At 37.1% G+C, this 24,974-nt stretch overlaps 1 protein-coding gene across 3 annotated transcripts in view; it reads right to left on the reverse strand.

The window, feature by feature from the left end:
* Positions 1–5,744: 5,744 nt before the first annotated feature.
* Positions 5,745–24,974, reverse strand: part of Septin2 (septin 2) — a 51,513-nt gene continuing 32,283 nt past the window's right edge. For 2 of the 3 annotated variants that reach the window (XM_067142536.2, XM_067142538.2), the window contains exons 8-9: positions 14,172–14,357; positions 5,745–14,098 (exon numbers count right to left, since the gene is read on the reverse strand). In XM_067142536.2, the coding sequence (XP_066998637.1) occupies positions 13,916–14,098; positions 14,172–14,357 (369 nt within the window). In that variant the 3' untranslated portion in view covers positions 5,745–13,915. The remainder of the gene's footprint in view (positions 14,099–14,171; positions 14,358–24,974) is intronic. The other variant, XM_067142537.2, reaches the window with a different exon arrangement.

Below are 24,974 nucleotides of genomic sequence, written 5' to 3' on the forward strand. Positions count from 1 at the left end.
CTCTACTATAATTTCTTTATTAACAGGAAAACCATATTCAAGTGAAGCATTTCCATGAAACAGTATTAGTATCATTTTGAGAAATGAAGCCAACTTTTCTGTTTTCAAATTTACTATTGGAAGAACAGTGCGAAGCCAAAAGTGATCTAACCTCTCGTCTTTAGAATACAAAGAATTCACTTCTTTCAAAGTATCATTCTCACAAACAGAAGTGAACTCCCTTTGTACATGAATGGCTTCATTACCCGAGATCCATTTGTTTTCAACAAAGGCATTTAAAGCTATCCTTAGCAGTCTGCTGCTTAGAGGCTACTTGGCTACACTTGGATTGAAACAAGAAATTAATTTAGTCAGTTTATATGCTAGCGGTGAGCAGATGCAGCCAACAGCTGGAAACTGCAGATGATGACGATATGCCAGCGGTGACCTTTCCAGTAACTATTTGCACAAAGCTACCATTCCTCTTAGACAATCTGTGCAAAACACTAATATATCTCTATCATTTAATCCAGGATTGCCACGAAGTGCTGCTTCAGCAGCATAACCTATGTCAATTTTAGATGCAGGCAGAAGATTTTCTTTACTGTCTAACAGTGGCGGCTCGTGAAAAAATCGTCCTACGTGCTACAAGAAACAAGCTAAATACGCTGTTTTAAATCTGTATAATGCCATGATGAACAACGCATACTTCAAACTTGGTAATAATAATAATAATAATAATAATAATAATAATAATAATACAACTTTTCTCACAATTTATAACTCACAACAAACAAAAACAACATTAATTTGGAAGCAGATGAATTATTCGACAACTGTCTACGAGATAAATAATTCATTCGAGAAATATTGTTTTTACTAACCTAATGGCGCAACTTACATCAGTGCAAATAGAATCGTGGGAATATAGATCCCCACTAAGAACACTAATTTAATTTCACTTTATATACACTGCAGTGGATAAATAATTTGATAAATCTCCGTATAAACTTTAGCACTATCACAATGACAGAAAAAACACGCACCAGTAATATAGCCGCGAGATTAAAAACCGCACAAAGCAACTGAAAGAGCTGCCAACTGACTCATTGAGACCTTCCCTATTACCAGAGTAAATGTTTGGCTCCATGGCTAAATGGTTAGCGCGCTGGCCTTTGGTCACAGGGATCCCGGGGTCGATTCCCGGCAGGGTCTGGAATTTTAACCATCATTGGGTGTATGTGTTGTCTTCATCATCATTTCATCCTCATCACGACTCGCAGGTCGCCTACGGGAGTCAAATCAAAAGACCTGCATCTGGCGAGTCGAACATGTCCTCGGATACTTCCGGCACTGATAGCCATACGCTATTTCATTTCACCAGAGTAAATTACATTGTAATGCGGGATAACATTTAGAGTCACTCAAAGATTCTTTGACTCACCTTCGAATTCCTTATTTTTGACACAAAAGGAAGATGGATATTTTAATAAGCATGTGTGAGATATTGCCTCCACTTACGCTTTACTTTCGAGCCCAGACGATGCTACTCTCTAGTGGCAGATTCGCTCACCACGTTCAACATAAGCACGGCCGACTGGATCCCTCGCTGCGCCCCGGGTAGCAGGAGACATCGAGCACTTCTACCCCCTTGCGGGAGAGGAAGTAACTATAGACGGGATCAGTGAAAGTTGATCCCGGTTTATGGTATACTCCGCCGGCTAGGGGGAGTGTTGCAAGCTTGGCTGCGCCTGCGTATTGCTTCCTTCAGGCTACAGGCAAGGGCTCACTTCACATGAGCACGAGCCTTGTTCCCCGGGAGAACGGCGCTAGGTGTTCGACAGATCTCGTCCTGATATTCACAAAAAACAAATTCATATCGTACTCAGAACAACGAAAAGGCACCAGGATAATTGTACTGTACATAAATAATATTCCTTACAGTTCCAAGCTACGTGCTGGAGCCCGGTAGCACGTATTGACCGGCCGCCACTGCTGTCTAAATACGTTTTAGAAGATCTTCTGAAGACTGCAGTGACTCAGACTTAACAAACCTTGTCATGATATTTATCATCAATGAAAGATTCATAAAGGAGTGATGCAAATGGGAGATCTGTCTGAAATTTTTAGGAATGGTTCCAAATCTCCAACAAGTGATAATAAAAATGACAACTTGGCCTTAAGAACCTTATCTTTAAGTGAAGTTGATACTATTTTGAAGCTGTTACAGCTTGGGATTTTCTTGTCTCTGTTTGTTCCTTCCACATATTTTTCGACATTAGGTAGGATATCTATAGCATGTTCAATGACTTGAAAATTTTCAAGCCATCTTATAGCACAATATTTCGAAGGAAATACGTTTGAACCTGAATAATGTATATAATCAGCACGACTTGCAGGAGCGTAGCAAAACAAGAAGTGAAGAGCACGAAGAAACTCTGCAATATTCCACTGGGTTTCTTTTATTGCCATTTTATATGAACTGTGCACAGTATGCAAGCCACAAGATCCAATGTTCAACAAAATAGGAGCATCTAGATCATCTAATAAATTACCAAAATCCTGAAGGAACTTTCTATTGACATTTGGACCATCCACTGAAATTTGTAATTTTTTTAGATAGAGTCCTTGCTGTGCTTGCAAAAAACCATTTAACAAATCCGAGGAGGTAGAGTGACCAAGAAACATGGAATCAAAATAAGAAGTGCACACTTCATTAGTATCAGGATTGAAACAATGAACTACAAGATCCATTTGGCCTATCTGAGAAACTTTATTCAGTGACTCGTGAAACCCAACGGTGAAATGTGTGCACTTACTACCCATCTCAAGAACTTGTTTATGGAAATAGAGAGCCAAACCATGAGTGATTGTATATGTAACTTTTGTTCTGTGCAGTTGAACTTTCGAAGCTGTTTCAGTCTGGAAACATTACTGGAAAAAACTGAAAACGCAATATAGGTCTAATTCATCGAGCTCACCATTCCCCAACAACACAGAATATTCAATAGTAAGCAGATCAAAACATTGAAAATAATATAGCTATTGATATTATTGATTACTTCACATTTGAGATCACACTTTAACTTTTCATTAAAATTTATTCCTGGCATAAAAGACATGCCCTAGATTAATGTTATAAAAACTGAAAAATGTGTTTGTATTACACGGATAAATATGGTATGTCAATTTTATCTGGCAGAAGAATGATTTTCCAGATTTTTCCCTGAATTCCCCGACATTTCTGGGTTTTCCCGTTAATTATCGAATTCCCTGACATTTCCCTGTTTCCCAGGTTTTCCATATGGGTGGACACCCTGAAATATTGTTGGTTACAAGGATAATGTCCAGATAGAGGAGGTGACTAACACTAAAGAAATATTAAAATTTACCTATGATAACCAAGACATTTACAGTAAGACACAAAAGTTGATAACTAGAAAAGCAACTGGAATTGATAAGATTTCTGGGGATATACTTAAGGCAATGGGTTGAGATATAGTACCATATCTTATTATGGTTTGCATGAAGGAGCTATATCAAATGAATGGAGAGTTGCTATAGTATCCCCTGTGTATAAAGGAAAGGGTGATAGACATAAAGCTGAATATTACAGGCCAGTCAGTTTGACATGCATTGCATGTAAGCTTTGGGAAAGCATTCTTTCTGATTATATTAGACATGTTTGCAAAATTAATAACTGGTTTGATAGAAGGCAGTTTGGGTTTAGGAAAGTTTATTTCACTGAAGCTCATCTTGTGTAGGATTCCAGCAAGATGTAGCAGATATCCTGGGATCCAAGAGGTCAAATGGACTGTATTGTAACTGACCTATCTAAGGCATTTGATAGGGTAGATCATGGGAGACTACTAGCAAAAATGAGTGCTACTGGACTAGAAAAAAGAATGAGTGAATGAGTGGCTATATTTCTTGAACATAGAACTCAGAGAATTTAAGCAGGTGAAGCTTTACTGACCCTGTAATAATTAAGAGGGGAATTTCACAAGGCAGTATTATTGGACCTTTATTTTTCCTTATATATATATATATATCAATGATATGTGTAAAGAAGTGGAATCAGAGATAAGGCTGTTTGCAGATGATGTTATTCTGTACAGAGTAATAAATAAGTTACAAGATTGTGAGCAACTGAAAAATGACCTCAATAATGTTTTGAGATGGACAGTAGGCAATGGCAACGGGGTTAAAAGTCAGGTAATGAGTTTCACAAATAGGAAAAGGCCTCTCAGTTTTAATTATTGCGTTGATGGGGTGAAAGTTCCTTTTGGGGATCATTGCAAGTATCTAGGTGTTAATATAAGGAAATCTTCATTGGGATAATCATATAAATGGGATTTTAAATTAAGGGTAGAGATCTCTGCACATGGTTATGAGGGTATTTAGGGGTTGTAGTAAGGACGTAAAGGAGAGGGCGTATAAGACTGTGGTAGACCACAACTAGAGTATGCTTCCAGTGTATGGGACCGTTACCAAGATTACTTGATCCAAAAACTGGAAAAATCCAAAGAAAAGCAGCTCGATTTGTTCTAGGAAATTTCCAACAAAAGAGTAGTGTTACAAAAATGTTGCAAAGTTTGGGCTGGGAAGACTTGGAAGAAAGGAGACCTGCTGCTCAACTAAGTGGTATGTGATATAGATATTGATTCCCATAGGGAACCTGAATTATTTGTCCTGAATGAGTACGGGGTATGTTCCGAGAAGTCAGTGGAGAGATGGCGTGGATGATATTAGTAGACAAATAAGTTTGAGTGGTGTCTTTCAACAGTAGGGAAGATCACAATATGAAGAAAATGTTGGAAGTCAAGACAATATTGGGATAAATATTTGTTTATAGGAAGGGGACTTAGGGATTGGAGTAACTTACAAAGGGAGATGTTCAATAAATTCCAAATTTCTTTGCAATCATTAAGAAAAGGCTAAGAAAACAAATTTTGAGTTCTTGGTGACACTATTTGACATTGCGACCCTTAACACTCAATTTTTATCCACCTCCTCTGCTGTTGCTTCGAAAACACTGCAACTCTGTGACCGCTTGTTCGCAATTAACGCTCACATGCACGCAGGGGGAAAGGCTTGTTCATTGGCCCTGAGGGAGGGTACGCATTTAACCTACCTGTGGTATAAACTAGATTGCCTGGCTCTGTTTCACGGTGGTGCTACAGCATTGTTACCATTGGTAAAAAGTCAACCTATGTAAAGATCACAGAGTATGAAGATGTGATGTTTGTCCTTTTCCTTTTTGTGTTTTATTATTTGTCCTTGTCTCCTTTTTCTAATGCTCTCTCTCTCTCTTCCCACGCTAATCTGTCACTGCCTTCATTGTCATATTCCTGTCTATCTGTATATGACTTGACACTAATTTGTTCCTTTCAGATACTTACAGTGACTGGCTAGTGTCAGTTGTGTGCTCTGTCTCCTGCTGTAATTTCTCTCTGCTCCTCTGGAAGACAGAACTATTGCAACTAAGGAGTGTGTGTTCAAAAGGCACTATTTTCCACTGTAAGAAAGGTGTGTAAAAACGCAAGCAAACTAATAATAAAAGGCACGTGGAACGTACCCATCATCGGGTATGATACTACTTGGAATTACAGCTTTTTGGTCTGGTCATGAAGTTCGATAGCATTCAACCACTGGAATGCTTGTAGACGAAATACTTAAAAAATAATTGAAGTGAAAATAGCACCTTTTGAACAGACACTTCTCAAGTGTACAGGAACTAAGACGTACAGGAATAAAATAACAAGTCCAATGGATGGATACTGTGTACCTTTATTACTATTTCATTACATTCAAAAATACAAATGTGTGATAAATACTGAAAGCTCATTACATTCACCTAGCAAGGTGAAGTGTTTTGATGTATGGTCATTAAAAGCTTAACCTGAGGATATCACTGTAATAGCAATCAACGCCCCATATTTCACTGTTAACTATCAAATATCAGAGTATCTCTATGGATACAAAAAATGTTAAGTGACGTCTTCCCCTGAGTTTTCCCCCCGCTAGCATATTCTACAGCTAGTTTTAGAGCTTTTTAACCATGCATACGCACTTCCTGGTTAATGAACCACTTTTGTGCAAACTATACGAGATGGCTCTGTGGGAGGTGAGGGTTCATTTCTCCGTCAAATTGTCATATTATAAAGCTGAATAACAATCAGTACCGCGTAGCGGTGCAGTATCAGTTGAAAAGTAAAAGTGCAAATGTAATTAACAGTAACATTTCTTAATTCAGTATCTGCTTACTGTAGTCTAAATTACTTGGAAACCATAATCAGTATCTGTCTCTGCCAATCTACTGGCTCATTCTGAACTATGTGGTGCCCGCAAGCTTTGAGGGTTGCTTATTAAGTAATTTGGGGTTTATTCATTTATGCTTTACACTAAAATGAAAATTTATTATTAAAATGGTAAAGGTGCTGGATGCGAGGTGGATGCACTCATAATAATCACCATCATAAGGATGGATAGATTGTTGCTAACATGTATGATGAATAGAGAATAAAATGATTAATATTCTACTCATCTGACAGAAGTGAACAGTAATAATCTAATTTCCAACATATCACTTAAATGTTCTGCAAGAGCAAAAAAAACCCAACCTGTGTCAAAACTTCTCAATACAATAATTCACAGGATGGGTTTATAAACAGCCCCAACATTGCGTTTTGCTCAGCCGGGTGTATGTCAAGCCGACACGATGTGGAGATGCTGTGCAAAAGCAATGTTCAAGTTACTCCAAGGAGCACAGAACTTTAGTCAAAGAATAATAATGTAAATTGTAAACGCTCTTTCATATATGCCAGGCTGGGTAGCTCAAGCGATCAAGTACTGCGTTTCTGAACTCAAGTTGGCAGGTTCGATTCCATCTCAGTCTGGTGGTATTTAAAAGTGCTAGAATATATCAGCCTCATGCATGTAGATTTACTGGCACATTAAAGAACTTCTGTGTGACATATCAGCAACTCCAAAAACTGTAAAAGTAGTTAGTGGGACAAACAGCATTATTTCTTTCATGTATGAATGTGTACACAGTAAATAACATGGTGTCCACCAGTGGGTCAAATCTTAAACACAGGCGCGTTTCACGGAGCGATTCAAATATCATCCATGCGATTGTGAATAGGGACACTGATTTTATTTATCCAGCTGACACTTTGGAAATTACTAAGTGGTGAAGAAAGTGAGAGGTACTGATGAAATTAATATCGATATTAGTCGGTGTCAAAGTTGTCACTGATGATCTTGGACCCACAACATTCATTTAAGGTGATTAATACTGATCCCCACACCACATTTCATTTACCCTATAAGAACAGCAACACCAAGGCCTATGCAGTGTGTTCCAACAGAAAATCAAAGGAGGCTGCCATGAGATGGTACATTTTTGAGCTACCTATGAAAAGAAACCAGAACTACATTCAGGTGTTTGTTCTGAACTGTACCACATGAAGGTTGACTAGAGTGCCAAGGACTACAGCAATAGTTCTGGCATACATCCAAAACCAATAATACAAATGATGTTAATCTTCAACTGTTAACTCATTTAAATACTTCCTTAATAGAAATTCTATCAAAATGAAGGTACAAAGAAACTGTGTTCTACTAATGATATACAAGGCTTTATCATCAATAGTACTTTGCTGTTACCGATACAATCATTACCAGTACACCCCAAATGCGTGTCAGCAAATGGTGGTAATGCAACGTTGTCGATACTACTGCTCTCATAAAAGTTATTCTGATACAATTTGCAGCAGAAAGGGCTATTACAGCTATATCCTCAACAGCTATTAGGAATGATAATATAACTTTTTATATAAACAAGTAGTACAAAAATACAAGGAATTCATCATTAGAAACAGGTATATAAAGAGTAAAAACAGGGTATATATTTGTTCAACTAGATGACCACCTTGAGGTACCTATTCCTCAGAACAGAATCATCAGTACATAATTGAGTAAATCCTTCTTCACTGTGGATCAATGGAGAGAACATGAACTGGACTAGAGCTGTTATCATCCCTGTCAATTAAATTATTTCCAAAAATATGAACTATGCCACTGAAATAACTCCCAATACAATCCACAAGTGAAGCTGGTATTGAATATGAACACAATTCTCAAAAAGGAAAATAAAACAACTGTCATCAACCACAGAAGCATTTCTCACCCCAACGTGTGATTATGAACACCTCTCAAAATATGCAGAGTTTAGGAAAAACAAACGTTGTAATAGCATATAATTAGTAAATATATATTTCTATACAATAAATATTTATACAGCACTCCTCTCAGTGATGTAAACTATGTATGTGATTCAGAAATGCAGCTCAGAGAATTTAACATATGAACATATTCATTCACTAAGAGAATGACAAGAACCAAAACCAGCTTTAACATCAAGAAATTCACTACACTGACAACAGAACATCAGTACCGCCAGCTTTAGAGTAGTTGTTGTGACACGGGTAGGTGCCGTACTTGCTGTGGTACAGTTAAACCTTGCTAAATCTAAAACTTATGTAATGTAGAGTTTAGGCAGTTCCCTTCCACTCTGAGACAAAAGCCTCGACAATTCTAAGAAGACAAAGATTGGATGGATAAATAATTAAATAAATAAATAAATAAATAAATAAATAAATAAATAAATAAATAAATAAATAAATAAATAAAAAAGAAAACTGGAGGCTGTCAAGAAGAAATTTAAACTTTATAATCACACCTATAATTTGAAATCAAGGCAAAAAACTTTTCCAAAAACTGAATTTCCTTGATCCAGACCTTTACAAATTGAACTGATAACAGTTTGTACATACACGTAAGTATGTCTATATTTTTCCGATTCCTCAGCCCGAAGGCTGGTTGAAACTTCAACAGATGAAACATCAGCTCTTATTTTATTTGATCATGTTAAATTAAAAACACTGATGATTAAAACCTGTACAAATTGAAACAGTTTTACTCTTTCCTTTAGATTTGATTGATCAAGGTTTCACAGCAATGAAAAAGTTATACAACATATCTCCAGTGTTCAAACAAATATTGTTTATACTTCCAAAATTAGATTAAGTTTATGAAAGAAAACAATTCTTGACATTTTTATTATCTAACCATAAATCCAGCTCTATAAATGGCAGAATTCCAGAAAAGGCACACACTCGTTCTGTAAGATGGCTATGCGGGGAATTTTTTCTTTCTTTTATTTTTTACACATTCTAAATTTCATAAAGGAATACATGATATTTAACTGTTCCATGTGTGCAAAGAAAATTGTACGATAATAAAAGGAACCTCTTCTTACATGAGTAAAACTTCAGCATAGGCCCCAAGCTTAAAAATATACAATGTACAAACTTGAATCTAAGAAATCTTATCCCGTAATGCATGTAGGAGAGATAGTACTACAGTATTCATTGCCACTGTTGAGGAAAAGAGAAACACGTTTACTTTTATAGCAGAATTATCAAAAACTAACAACATATTTCAAAATAGCCAGATGAATGAACACTGCTTTAGGCTGAAATTAATTCAATATGGTATCACTTCCAGAATTCATCACAGATTTCATTACCAAATGGGGATTAATGAACACTCCTGAACAATAAGACCAGTGGTGCAACATGAAACCTCCTTCAAGAGGCTCTATGCTAAACTGAGCACCCCTAATGTGTTAGATCAACAGGTCACTAGCCAGGAAGCGTGCAGACCAATAAACGTTTACATCAGCAGTTTGCAACATTGTGCTAACAACAACAGCGCATTGTCCTCCATGTTCATTGCAGTGAACTCTTGTGGTGCTAGCCTAGGGCTATACTGAAGTTCTATCTTTCAAGACGTAACTCACTGAACTGTGCATAACAAAAGCAGAAAAATTACTTTTGAGGTTTGTACATAAATGTACTGTACTGACAATAAGAGAAGAGTTCAGTTTTAGAGGTACTGCATCTGCTAACCAGTTACTGCAATCAATTCGACACACAATGTAACTTTAGTTTGCCCTTCACTCACTTGTCAGCGGTTTTATCCCAAGAGCTATGGGATCTGAACGCAAAGGTTTGACAGTCCGTGAAAAAGTTAAGGCTATCGACTGTGTGGAAAAACTACATACATTGTTCATGTGCTTGCAGATGGTGAGAATGAGAGGGGATGATGGAAGACACAATTTGACTGTGAAATTTAATAAAACTATGAATCAGCTTACAAGGTAGTGGAGGAAGTGAGAAAATATGCAATTAAATGTAGCGATACTGATGCTCTTCAACTGATGCAACAAAAAAAAGAGTTATATTATAAAATAAATATTAAACTACAGCTGCAGTCACTCCTCCATTCCTAGATAAAACATGAAGGAAAAAGAAACGATGTGCAGTAAATAGTATGTGCAGAACGTACAACTATTACACCATATCTTCAGTTTAAATCCTCCAGACTGGCTACTTTTAGTGAACAAACATGAGTAAATATATTCCTAGTAATACATACAATCAAATCAATCACTTATACTACCACAATCAGTAAGTTTGTGGACTGGCACTTAAAATGTATGGAGTCATGCAACAGGGTGTACTATTATTCATCCCACACAATCCCTCAAAACAGTTGCCATGGGCCACAATGCACATCTGCGAACATTGGTATCAGTGGCGTTTTCTCTGCGTATATGTTATGTGTCAACGCCCAAATAATATCTAAAGAAAAATAATGAATTATTTCATTTGTTTGAATGTAATGTTATAGTGTGTTTATCTTCCGTTATCGTTCATTGTTCTGCTCCATATCGTCGTTGCACATAGAAAAACCGCAAGGCGATTATACTTCAGCTCAGAACTCTCACCACAAAGGTTCTGTCATGTAAGGTCCATTATTGCATGAACTATAACAACGAATTTTCATTCTAAGTGATACATGCACTGCAGGTCGGTATTTCTTCAGACAACATTGTCATATAGTGGCATTTCAAGGCGCAACGATGATATACTTTAGTTACTCTCTGCACTGTATGGAACCGTCTGCCATGCCACCAAGGCATTTGTTCCGTTTCCAACCCTGTGTTGATTTTTGTTTTCGAGTTCCGCACGCGAGTGTATTTTTACTTACACAATCAAGTCAGATGTTTATATCTTTTAATATGGGCAGTGAAAGTAGAATAAAACGATTGTTAAACACTAATTTTACGTCACTTTCCTATAGTGGGAGAGAAAAAAAAAAAAGAGAGAGATTATCAGGAACCGACAACGTCCAGCTATTTTCTGGGCTGCCGACGGTGATTTTCTTAATTCTCTGTACTTTAGTTTTGCAATATTATATTATTACAGTATATAAAATTATACAATGGTGAAGTGATTTCACCTTTGAAAGAAAATCTCAATTATCTGTAGACATTCTCTTTTCTCGATGTTTTTCTATTACATTAATTCATTTCGTGATCTGAATTATCTTGTAGAAGAAATAGGGGAAGGCAAAATGTGCAGGCTTTTATTTAATCCATTAATTTCATCTATAACAATGCCTGAATTTCTGGGCCAGGAAATGCTACTGATTGGTGTAGCTGTTTGAAAAACTAATGGAACATATTAGTACGAAGATACTGTAAAAATATTCTTGTGGTACTGATGATTTCCTCAGCAGAATGAAATCTAAGCTCCCGTACCTTTGCTCTCAAGTGGGGAAAGGGAAAGAAATCGCATTGTGCGAAAGCAGGTGAGTATGGAGGGTGTGATGAAAATGTGACCTGTTGCCTCGCCAGTTCCTCTTGGACAAGCACAGAGAGATGGGCAGGGAATGTTGATTATCAAAGCCAGTTCTTCCTAAGCGAAAGCTCATGACACTTTTGATGAATAGAATAGACAGTGAAGGATGTAGTAGCTGTTCTGGTTTCCAGTTCCTCCTTGTTGGATGAATCTCGTGCACTATTTCCACCATGTCAAAAAAAAAAAGTTCAAGCTTCACCTTGCCTTCATAATGATATGGACCACGTTTTGCAAGGATGTCAAATACTTGACAGAACTTGGCATTTGCCTGTCGCTCAAACTGAAACATTCTCACATTCTGCCACTCGCATTTAACTACCCTTCACAACAGAGACCGTAATTCCCATCACACTGTACACTGCAACTGTCTCTTGCTAAGATGAGAAAAGAACTATCACGGCACCATCCCATGGAGCAACCTATCTGCTGTAGTGCACCACCGTGACACTATGCAGCCAGTCCATAAACTTAATGACTGTATTATATGTAATAAAATTTCTTCATGGTCACAGAACTACAAAGATGTATGATGGTGATCATCAGAAAAGTAGAGCCTATTTGTAGCAAAGAGCCAGTTATAGCATCGTAATGCAAACACCATTCAGAAGATAGAGAGAGGGGGCATTACATTATCTTCTTCTTCTAATTTATTTGCTCAGTTTGTGATAAAGTTACTATACCTTTCGAAGCTCCAGTTTATGAATCAAGCAATCTTTACACTAGCCTAATAACTTGCATAATCATAGCCAATCCTAGATGCCAGAACTGATTAGGTTTAGTCCTTAGCTGCTAAATGAAGCAACAGCAATATGGCATGCAGTTCTTCTTAAATGAATGAGCTGTTGGATGTAGCGGGAGAGGGATGTGTTTGAGGGTCCACCATAACAATCACATCTCTCCCCCGAAGTTCAAAAAAAAAAAAAAAGAATTATGGATAATTCTGTGTGCACCAGGACAGGGATCTGGCTCCTCGCCAACACCTGACATACATACTGTTGAGAAAAACTGAGACTCTACATAATTCTCCTTCCAGTTCTAGTGTGTACTGAAGATTTACATTCTGAACGAGCATTTACTACATTACTTTTACCTATGTCAATACAGTTTATTCATCTACAATACTCCTAACTCTGTGACAGTACATAATTCCGTTCTAAGTTGTTCTACCCAGACAAAGAAAAATTGGTTGTGTATATCTAAAGGTTCATTTCATAAGCAAGCAAAACAGCTTAATATATTTGGATATTACCTAATTCTGTGAATAACAAATGTCTAAGACTTCCTTGGAACAGAGAAGTGAACAATGAAATAATAGTATTTAGTTACAATTCTGAAAAGAAAGCAAGTCGATGAGCTATTCATACATTTTTTTATGTTGACTCAACATGCCTCAAAAACTACAGGAGTTTAAGGTTTGTTTACTACCATATAAACCATCAAAATCTTGGATACAGGAAATCAAACTTTTGTTAAAACATTTTAATAACTAGTCAGTCAGAAACAGTAAAATGCTGAAGAAATACAGCATACTCCATTTCAAATATAGAAGTTCACAGAAAGAGAGGAAGTTAACAGAAAAATATACAAAACTGAAGAATCTCAACTCAACACGTGACCAATTAGTCCAACCTACCTTCTTAAAAGCATGCTTCTTGGAAATAGGAATTTCAGATATAAGATGGATATCATGAAAATTAATCTGCTGGTTCCAGGAAAAACCATGCTGGACACATTCCTGCAAGAAAATGACCAGCTGCTCTAGTCTGTATAAAGAGGTTATCACTATCTTCAAATGCAGGATTTGCACACTGGGATGTTCAGTCTCAGTGTTCCTGAAGCAAACTATTTGGTGCAATATAACGTGTTTCCCATCAAAAGACAGCCCAATATATGAGGGAAAAGCATAGCGAACAAGATCCACAACTGACTTCACAAAGAAATACATGCCGGCCATATTAAGATGCTCTACAATGGTGCATTAGTTCCTACTGCAAGACTGCTTCGAATAACAGTATCAGATCTTTCTTTTAGCAGAGTAATATCTCAATAAACAGTTCAAAAATATCTAGTCGTTAATATTATTTTCATTCTCAATTCTTTTTAACGAATGTTGGAAGAAGGTTGGTGCGCTACTGCACTGGGTTCCACATGTTGGTTAACGATCATTTCTTCTTACTTTTACCAAGGGTAAGTGTGTGATGACTGGAAGACATTTGCTGTTGTTGAAATTGTTGTTTCCTACGATTAAATTCAATTATTTCATCTTCTAACTTCTTTCTCGAGTCTTCAAGTCTCCTCTTCTCTTCCCCATGGTCCTTCTTCAGTTTATCGAACTTTGCATGCAGCTGTAACAGACAATATGCCATTAAACAGAATCTCACCTTACAGAACTAGCTATAACAAAGGACATCAACTCACATGATTACGTACATCTTTTTCGGCTTCCTTTAGCTCTGCTTCCTTCTCCTTCACGCGAACCACAAACATCTGCCTCATTTCATCTTCTTTTTGCTGCAGTTCTTGCAAGTGATTGCTCCTCTTGGTCTCAAATGTCTGCTGGAAGCTAACAGGCTTGTTGTCAGAATCAACATCACTGAAACCCATCTGAAACGAGATAGATGCAACTGATCATTCTTAACTGCTTCATTCAAGAGGCAAAAATTACTACTTTAATCCAAGAACTTCAATGTTATAGTTTAGAGTATAGAGCAAAATTTCTGGGTGCCAAGTCCACATTTAAACCAAGTTTAAGTACAGTATTTATAAAATATTGTCTCTTCGTGAATGACGATAGGAGTGATTTCTTATTGGTTTCTGTTTAATTAATTATGATTATTTAGTGTATGACAAGAAAAAAACACACACAGAGTAGAACCTCAATAATCTGGACCCCATTAGTCTGGACTTTGCTTAATCCAGACAGCCATTAAATAATAATAATAATAATAATAATAATAATAAGCACAGAAAGCTCTGAAATGGATGAATATGACCAGGATGAAACAAGCGATATTATTAACCTTAAGCCAAACCTTAGTGAAATTAAAGCCCATCTAAACAGTCATTAAATACATTGAACATAACGATGAAATCATATCTGCTTATTACGAACATTTGAGGCATCCGAGTGAGTTAATTACTGAAGAAATTAGTGTCAAAGGAAGACAACAAAAGATGAGCAGTTTCTTCAAACCAGTAAGCGTGTCAAGTGTGGTCAATGAAGGTGTGCTTTGATCGCCATGTTCTAATTCTGTACTGCACTAGTTATACTGTATTCTGTAGGGCCAAATATTATACTGCATTAAATCTTGCATACAAGATATACTTTGTATTTCTTAAATTTGAAACACTGTACTGTACACGTTCTTTTTACCGAACAATGTTTACATAGGTACCTTGGCTCATTTCATAATTAATTTTATTTAATCGGCACTTTCATTAATTCAAAAAAAATTATACAGGGTGTTTCTGTAACAGCGTGCAAAAATTAAACAGAACATAGAGAATGCTCCACTTAACAATTTGAGGTAGGGAACCTGGGGTCGGAGAAGCCAGCTTCAGGAGATAATATGTATACAATCACGTCACTGTGTACTTTTAAATTTACTTTAGTTACAGTTAACTGCAAATACCATCACTGACACAATGAACGTACCATTTGCACTGTATCTTACAAAATGTGCTGAAACTGACGGCCACCAACCTCAGTGCATGCGTGATTCATAGCACGTTCTGTCACAGGACAATGTAAATACGATACAACAGAGCCACCTTATGGACAGGTAAGTAAACAAAACCTGCATCATGACGTCCTTGTTTCCTTGCAGGAAATAAAGAATGTAAATGTAAATAAACAGCACAGTACATGTAAACTTGTACGTATGTTTGTTGTAAATAAGCTGGAAAACAGTAATGCGAGACAAAGTCGTAGACAAGTTTACTTCCATATGTCCTTAAGCCGACTTCTCCAACCACAGGTTCCCTACCTCAAATTGTTTGGTGGAGCATTCTCTATGTCCTGTCAAATGTTTGCATGGTCTTATGGAAACACCCTGTAGAGCCTGAATTAGTCTGGATTAATGATGTTCAACTGTACTATATAAATATGATATGTATGTACTATTAATACAAGAACAAGAAACATAAGTATCTCCACGAGTCAAAACATCACACTTGAAGATACAGTTCTTTAAGCCACAGTGTTGCTCCCTTTGTTAGTCTGAGGAAGTTGCTCCAATCACCTGGATAGGCCCACAACTTACAGTCACTCACGATGTGGAGAAATGTTTGTCTTGAAGTGTCAGTATCATACTGGTGAGTCCTAGAAGAAATCTCTCCTCTCAAATGGCAGAGGCTCAAGTCACGTCACTTATCCTAATGTGATGCCGCCAACTGGGTCACTAACAACTACAATCCTTTCATGGAATGGACAGATCATTATACAATTGCCACAGATGTTCCACTACACAACATTTTTTCAGGTGAAAACCTTGCCAGTTGATTCCATTAACCACATAAGATATGGACCACTCTGAACAGAGTCAGGACAAACCATAGAAGATGCTAGGACTCACTTCTTACACAATGTTCTGGTATTGGAAATCTTGTTTCCATTTCTGATATTAAGAAATGCTTTACTCTTTTGCTAGCGGTACTCTTCACAAGTTCAGTAAAGTCGACAATTATTATAAATATTTCCTTACTATAGCAAGCAAGTAACCGCCATGGTGGAAAACCAAAGTAATATTCTGCCCTTTCATAAAAGGGCAAATATTTCAAATGAATTAGTGATGACTTGACTCTATCCCACGTGCAAACACGTCTCTGAAACCAAGTGAAGCAGCCATGAGTGCTAAGCATTGCAACATTTTCCTTATATGGGTTTGGAATAAACAATCTTTAATTCATGGAGAACATTATTTATAGCAATAATAATGACAGCATGTCAATATGACAATTTTATTAAAATGAAATAAGTTATGATTGCATCCATAGAGAATCTCTGTTCAAAATTTTAAGACACCTTGGACTACACCCCAAATTAATGAACATGATAAAATTGACTCTCACTAACAACCAAATCAAAAGTGAAGTTTAGGGGTGAAACATCAGAGACATTTGAAATTAAAACTGGACTATGGCAGGGAGATGGGCTCTCACCACTATTATTTAATTGTGCTCTAGAAATGGTAATGAGGGAATGGTATAGAAAATGTCCCACCCAAAATAAAGATTGGCCGAAAAATCAAAACAAATTGCCTGGGTTTCTCTGACGATTTAGCATTACTAGCACTACTACCAGATATCAGAACTTAGATATCAGAACTTTAAAACATTGCAAATAAAATTGGCCTCAAAATATCATTTAAAAAAACAGAAATTATGCCCCAAAAACCAACAACTACAAGAAGTTACCATAAATGGTAATAAAATTAAAATAGTAACTCAATTTAAATATCTTGGAGAAATAATAACACATAACCTAAATGAAAAATCTCAATCCAGACAAGAACAAATAGATCAGCTAAAGCACAAAAATTAACATGGGATATCTACAAAAAGAAATGTCTATCAATAAATGCAAAAATAAAACACTACAACACAGTTATAAAAGCGGAAGCTACATATGCAGCAGAAACACTTTTTTACCTGAATAAACAATCAAAGACTGACGGACTTCAGAAAATTGAAAGGAGGATTGGAAGAACCTGCATCAACAAAAAATACCAGAAAGATGGACAGTGGCGGTTAATGCCTAACAAAGTCGTGTACAAAGAGCTAGAACCCATTATAGATACTATGCGTAAGAGGATACTGGGATTCTTTGGACATATCATGAGGATGCAGGACTCGAGACTTCTGAAACAACTAGTACAACACAATCTCGTCTCAAAAAATACCACAACAGGATGTAAATGGATCAGAGAAGTAAGAGAGGATCTGAAGGAAATAGGCCTTACAACAGAAGACACCAAAAATAAGATAAAATTGAATACCAAACTCCAGAATACAAACCTCCTCTTTACCCTTACACAAAACAAACCAACAACACGCATATTTTCAACCGAGGAAAGGGCAAGAAGATCGGAGCGTCTGAAGAAGTACTGGGAAGACCCCAAAGCCTGAACAATCCCTTGAAAGAGACCTGAACGACGGACTGACTAAAGTGATCCTATGTGGTCATAAAAGAAGAAGAAATAATTGATAATAGAATTTGTGAAGATGGAATAACACCTCATAATTCAAATCATAATTTATTATATTATCATCACACTGATATTCAGGAAACTGCTTATGGATACACAGAATTCAAGATATGATAAGAGTGGAGTTGTACGAACGCAGCAAGATTATACTGCCAATTGTTGCTACTACTCACTCTTGCTTTGGATGTGACAAACTGCAGGGGAACGCTGAGCATTAATATACTTACATTCATAACTGCCGTGCTATATACGCATATCGTCACCGTGTACACGACAGAACGGTTCGCGAACTGTCGGAGGGTCAGATTACCAGAATTTTAATATTAAAGAAAGAATTATTAACTGTGATTCTTTGAATATTGCATTTGAAACAATTTCTCAACCGCGTGTGTTTTACTTCAACTAATATCTAATTTGCATGGGCTTGGCTTATATAACAATGTGCGATATTATTTTTCAGTGCGCGATGAACGCGAAAGTATTCTTAATTTGTGAGTGTAACATCAAGATGGAGTAGACATGTGAGGCGTAAGGATAATGCCCAGGATGGATTATAACACTTCAACAGACACCGGTGGTGGCCAGCTCATCAAAAAATAAGTCCTTGCTTCATTATTTAATAATAAGTATTCTCTTTCAGGAGGTTGAATTTCTGTATATATTTTAGTGTAATAATGAGCAGAATATGTAAAATATTTAGAAATATGAAATTGATATCGTGTCATCGAGTGAAATAAAAATATCCAGGGATGTAACTCTTCATTCAATAACCTAAAATAAAGCCACGTGAAATTTCACTACTTTAATTGTACCTCAATTCGAAGAATTGAATTTCTGGAAGTCATTCACCAATATATATTAATTTCAATGATGTTACATTGGTCAGACTTATCAGGACCTTCGAGATGATAGTTATTCATCGTAGAATTACTTGATTTTGTACCTGTATTGCAACGTAGAGCAAGAATTTTATTTCAGTGTAGTGCAGCAGTATTCTGGTAGAATAGTACGGTAATTTTATTACAGGAGGAGCAAAGACAGTGTTAGCTACGTGTTATTGTGAAGCTACGTGTTTATTATGGGTGTACGTATTTATTGAGATAGAGAGGAATTTTGTTGAGTATAGAATCTTCACATATGAAAATGAGGTCGTTTACAGTAATGAATAAATATGAAGGCGACAGAATATAGCGATCCTCGATATGAATCAAAATAGATATTAGAAGATGTATGTCAAGTTCTGCTCTCGTTATTTCTTCTAGGTACATTCTATGAAACCTGAGCAGATCCTGGGACCAGCACCATCATTATAGTATTGTGCATCTGCATGATGATTTATTACAGCTATTCATGGTGGAGTGATCCAGAATCATCGATCCAGTGTGGCTATGCAACTGAAGTGTATTTTGGGAATGTATTTCATCCATTCTAGGAACGGGCCTATGCAACGTTATTGTTATTTCTATTCGCATGTTGGTGTATAATTCTTTTATTACTTTGAGGCAATTTCATGATACCTACATTTACATTGAATTACGTGATTTGGTAAAGGGAAAATCTGTCGTATTTTAATGAATAGATGGAAGTTAGTAATGTAATTCAATAATATTGCATATTATAGTATTGAATAAGGTGGACCATTACGACACTAATTTAATAATAATTATTGTGATCACAATTCAATACGGATGAAAACCATGAAGTTTATATCCTATGATATCTGGATGTTGCTGCCAATGATGTAATGATGATTTATATTTGTTTTAATTGAAAACAACCTGAAGGTGAGTACTGACATTGACATGAGGATTTTTCTTTAGAACCACAGGCGGAGGAAACTATAATTCACCAAATCATACAACCCATATATTTATGTTTCAAGTCATATATTTATACTCTTCATATGGACTAACCGCTAGGATAATTATTTGTAAATTGAATTAAATTCCACAGACATGTTATCATTGTTAAAGTACACCACTGTTAAAAGATCAATACCGCCATTATCGTCAACTTCTTTCTCATCAATAATGAAATGTTATGACTCTACAACAATGCAAAAGAATGTAAATAAACCAGCCATCCCATATTTAATCTTATCATTTGTAGATAGAGAATCCTTTCATATCCCTTCATTTATATTAAATTACTACCATTGCACAGGACGCCTGTCTGTCTCAGGTATTATTCGAATTTAGTGGTGATTATCTGTCGTGAGAACCTACCCTTATGAGATCTGAATCTTATGTTTCGCCGGAGTTACATGATATAATATTTACATGGTTATGCGCCAACCCTATATGTATAATTAGAGTTATATGATGACATCCTATTTTGACAATAATTCAGATCTGATTATATTAAGATGTACATATTTATTGCCGGCCCCGTGATGTAGGGGTAGCATGCCTGCCTCTCACCGGGAGGCCCCGGGTTCGATTCCTGGCCAGGTCAGGGATTTTTACCTGGACCTGAGGGCTGGTTCGAGGTCCACTCGGCCTACGTGATTAGAATTGAGGAGCTATCTGACGGTGAGATAGCGGCCCCGGTCGAGAAAGCCAAGAATAACGGCCGAGAGGATTCGTCGTGCTCACCACACGACACCTCGTAATCTGCAGGCCCTCGGGCTGAGCAGCGGTCGCTTGGTAGGCCAAGGCCCTTCAAGGGCTGTAGTGCCATGGGGTTTGTTTGGTTTGGGTTTGTTTTGTACATATTTATTGTGATGATAACCAGGTTTGCTAGGATGCCGTCGTATGATTGATATTTGTTGCGCATTATTACTATTCGTGTAACATTATTTGTCCCATTTTGACGCCCAATTTCACCACTCAATTAGGTTATTGTTACATTATTACATTCAATCGTGGGCAATTTCATAATTTAAGGGCCCAATGTCAGAGTATGTATTTGAAGATTCCTTAGAAATACTTTAGCATGCCATTAATACATATTCCAGTGTAGAAGAAACTAAAATAAGAAAGAGGAATAATATTTTATAGGTTTGATTACATTTGTAAGGTAATTTTTTTTCCGATTGGCTTTACGTCGCACCGACACATAGGTCTTATGGCGATGATTGGATAGGAAAGGCCTAGGAGATGGAAGGAATCAACCGTGGCCTTAAGGTACAGCCCCAGCATTTGCCTGGTGTGAAAATAGGAAACCATGGAGAACTATCCTCAGGGCTGCCGACGGTGGGGTTCGAACCCACTATCTCCCAGATGCAAGCTCATAGCCGCGCGGCCAACTCGCCCGGTCATTTAAGAGGTGAAAGGCAGCTGAAGTATTTGGAGTGGCTGCTGCCTCCCGACTTCACATTCTTTGCCCTAGTTTACTAACTAGATTATATTCAAGGACTGGCAAATGAACACCTTATGTACTACAATTTTCCACTGCATGGTAAAACTGCGCAAGATGTGATGTGGTATTAATCATACAATAAATGAAGTCTTTTGCAAGTACTTCCCATTTTAGATTTTAATAATATGGATAAACAAATTTGTTTATGCCTACGAGATGAAACTAGAGGTAAATTCTTTCGAGCTAATCATTAAACAATGCACCAAGAATCACTAACAGATGGAAACAAGCATTTCTATGCCATCCATTGGCTAGTTTAGGTGGATATCAGAATCACAATGAATATTAAATAAGGAAAGAAGAAATCTTACACTTGACAGGGTATCTCATAAGAGCCAAATCTGGAATTGAGAGACAGGAGGAAAGATCACCACAACAAAATATTTAACGTTCTTTGAAGACCCATAAGAGATGTAACAGAAGAGGAGCTTAAAAGTTCAGAGAGTATTACGATCTCATTCCTACTGAGTCACACATATTCAACACTAGTATGCAAGGTATATTGATCTACAAAATATTTGAGAAATTATCGTTTCCTTCCTTAGGATCATTAGTTGTTCAATAACTGTCATTTGAATCAAGTCTAGCAACACAAACAGGACATTTTGCACAATGTTTGCAATGTATTCAGTAAATCTGTTTTGGGAACATCAGCCGATTTTGAAGAAGATCTCAAGGTCATCGTAGTCATTATTGAGTCCTCCCAGCATTCCGGATAAGGTGCTTGTAAATGAACTCTCTCTAATTTAGCGTGTCCAAGTAGATTTCATTATTTATACTAACTAGTCGAAAGAAAACTTCGAACCGGGAAATAACGTATTGTTATGTGCCAGTCCCATGGTAGCTCCTTTCCGTACTTCCAGGAAGGGGGTGATGTCTCAGACGACCTGGAATCTCCCAGCCGGCCTGTGGGGTGGGGCCAGCCTTTCCATGTTTTGTTCTCGGAGGCCAGCTTACCTGCTAGTTCCTTGGAGATTCAGCAGGAATGTTGTGCCTGTAGTGACATTGTGAAATTTCTGGATCGAATCACGCGGGCTATAAAAAGAGAGCCTAGTAGCGAACAGTCAGTCAGAGTTTGACTCTGTGTGGGAGTCACTGCTAGAATGAGTGACAGTTGGGCTCCGAGGTGGAGCCAGTGTGACACTCAGTGAGTTGGGGTTCAGTGGCTGGGCTGAGGGCAACAAGAGGTGTTGGCTGTCGTTAGTGTCTCACTGAGGTTTGAATCAGGAGGAGTTGTTGTGTCGGAGAGACCAGTGAGTGTGTAACTGGAGGCGACGGAAGGGGAGGCTGTACTGTGTGTTCGTGTAATTCTGTGGACTGTAAATCGCCGTGAGCCAGCGAGGAAACGCGCCATTGTGAGTGCGAGGATAAATGGACCCGCGTTAATGTTTGCTGTTGTGAGTATCGTCCTGCCGTTGAATACTGTTGAGCTGTTTAGTCGTTTATTGCATGGGACTGTGCGAAGTACTGGACTATCATTGGAGTCGAACCGATGAACAGTCGTCGTGTGTTGTATAGCCAGGGGCACTGCGTTCAAATCCAGCTGTCTACGCACAGTGGCTGTGGGAGGTGACTGGACTTGGGGGAAAGTGAAAGTAAGGATTAATGTCCCAGGTAAAGGAACGGGCTGGACTTTTGCTGCACCATAAGGTAGAGAGATTTGTAAATAGACTGGTAATTAGTAAGTGTGGCTATTAATAACTGGTTAGAATTGTTTGTGTTTGAATATGTGTGTGTGTATGTGTGACATTCTGAAATAAATTAGAGTAATGAAACAGATGGAGTTTTAATGGTAACAGTAAGTTATGTCATTTTCACTGTACAGTAACCATCAATAGTAAGAAATACTTGATAAGCTTTATAGCAATTCTGTCATTCTTAAGGCTGGTCATTTTAAATTCATATATCCACACGGTTCCAAGATGAATGGTAGCATGTAGGACACACGTGAAGCTTGATCAGATTTGAGCACATACTTCGGGAGATCTGCCAAATGATGCTTGTTATATACCATTCGAAAAAGGAAATACTCTTTTGACTCGTTCATGCTGTATTCAACACTGACTGTGAATCCCGTCGCGTCTGTTCCTATCCAAGGCCAGCAGTAGAAATCATGTCATGTAGAAGGCCACTGTTAGCAAGCAGTAATATTTCTGAAATTCTGTACAGAGGCGAGAGTGGAAGTGAGTCAGAAATGTCAGACTGGAATGAATTGGTTAATAGTAGGGGTTGACAGTGACAGAATTTTAAAAATCTTGATCAAGATAATTGTAAAATTGGATTATAACTAGTTTCAACATATATCAATTCAAGTGTGTATCAATCAATACCTATAACACGAAACAGTAAAACATGAGCTGCAGATAGCAAGACAACAAATGCAGTAATTCCTTAGCCTGATCTCATAAAATGTTTCTGAGAGTGTAATATAGCCATCTTTTCAAGTTTGTAAGAAGTTACAATGATTCATGATTTCAATAAAATATTTTAAATAAACAAACTTTTATGACTATAATTTTTATTTCAACTGAATGTGAATAACTGTTATACTTCGATCAGAACCATTTGACACAATATACAAGAAAATAGTGGCGTCTCCGAAGACCTAAAAAAAAGTAGTTAGTGGGACGTAAAACAAATATTATTATTATAGAAAATAGTATTTAACCTTGTTTTCTTAAAAAACAGCATTAATTTTTAGCTTGCTAATGACAAATCAAACACGTTAGTTCTAGGTCAATATTCCTAATTAGCTTTAAGATTCTACAGTGGCTGAAGATGCTCAGAAAATGAGTGGAACATGTACCATGTTTTAATAATTTAGCAATAAAATAAGGATGAAATCCTAATTTTGTAAGCTAGTTGAGTATTGAATACGTGGAATAATATATTTATTGTTTTTACTTTCATAAGCCCCAGATTAGTATGACAGTAATCTTAGAGCATCGTACGGGCAGGTGAAGGCAGCCTATTACACGGAAGAGTAACATGAGGCAGGAAAGTGAATCTAAAGACAGACTTAGAGTTTAAAGGAACTGCATTCCCTTGACTGTCAGCGAGGTGTCAAGTGCTAAAACGCTTGAGTGCCAGTGCATACAAGAGTAGCTAGGAGAAAGAAGACGCTGCAAGAAAATCATCCCTCTCAGAAAATATGTATTTACTGAAACAGACTCTAACGAACGAAGGGAACCAAAGACTTCTTAGGTAGCTTGGAGTGTTATTAGGTTAGGAAGTTCCTTTATTAAGAAGAGAGAGTAGATGTATACATAACTGTGTAAATTTCTGTACATATATTTTGTATGATAATTCTTGGTAGTCCTAATATACCGTACCTCAAAAGAAGGCCATCTAAGTTGGTGTCATTTATTGTATCAAATAGTTGTGTTTTGAACCCATTCCAGTCCCCAGCCTGTTCTATCCTTAGGATACGACAAGATCTTATCATAAAATTGTTAAATGCTGTGGCCAGTAATTATCAGAATCTGCTTCTATTTGACACCGGGGATCTTCGTGATCTTTTTCACCACCTGCATTTTCGCTGCTACTTTTGTGTTTTACAGGATCACAAGCAGATTTGACAATTTCTACTTCTTCTGCCTTCCTCATCTTACTAATTGACAAAGTAACTACTTAATTTACTTTTTTCAACAATAAT

This window comes from Anabrus simplex, chromosome 3, assembly GCF_040414725.1.
Source record: "Anabrus simplex isolate iqAnaSimp1 chromosome 3, ASM4041472v1, whole genome shotgun sequence".
In the NCBI taxonomy this organism is placed as follows: domain Eukaryota; kingdom Metazoa; phylum Arthropoda; class Insecta; order Orthoptera; family Tettigoniidae; genus Anabrus; species Anabrus simplex.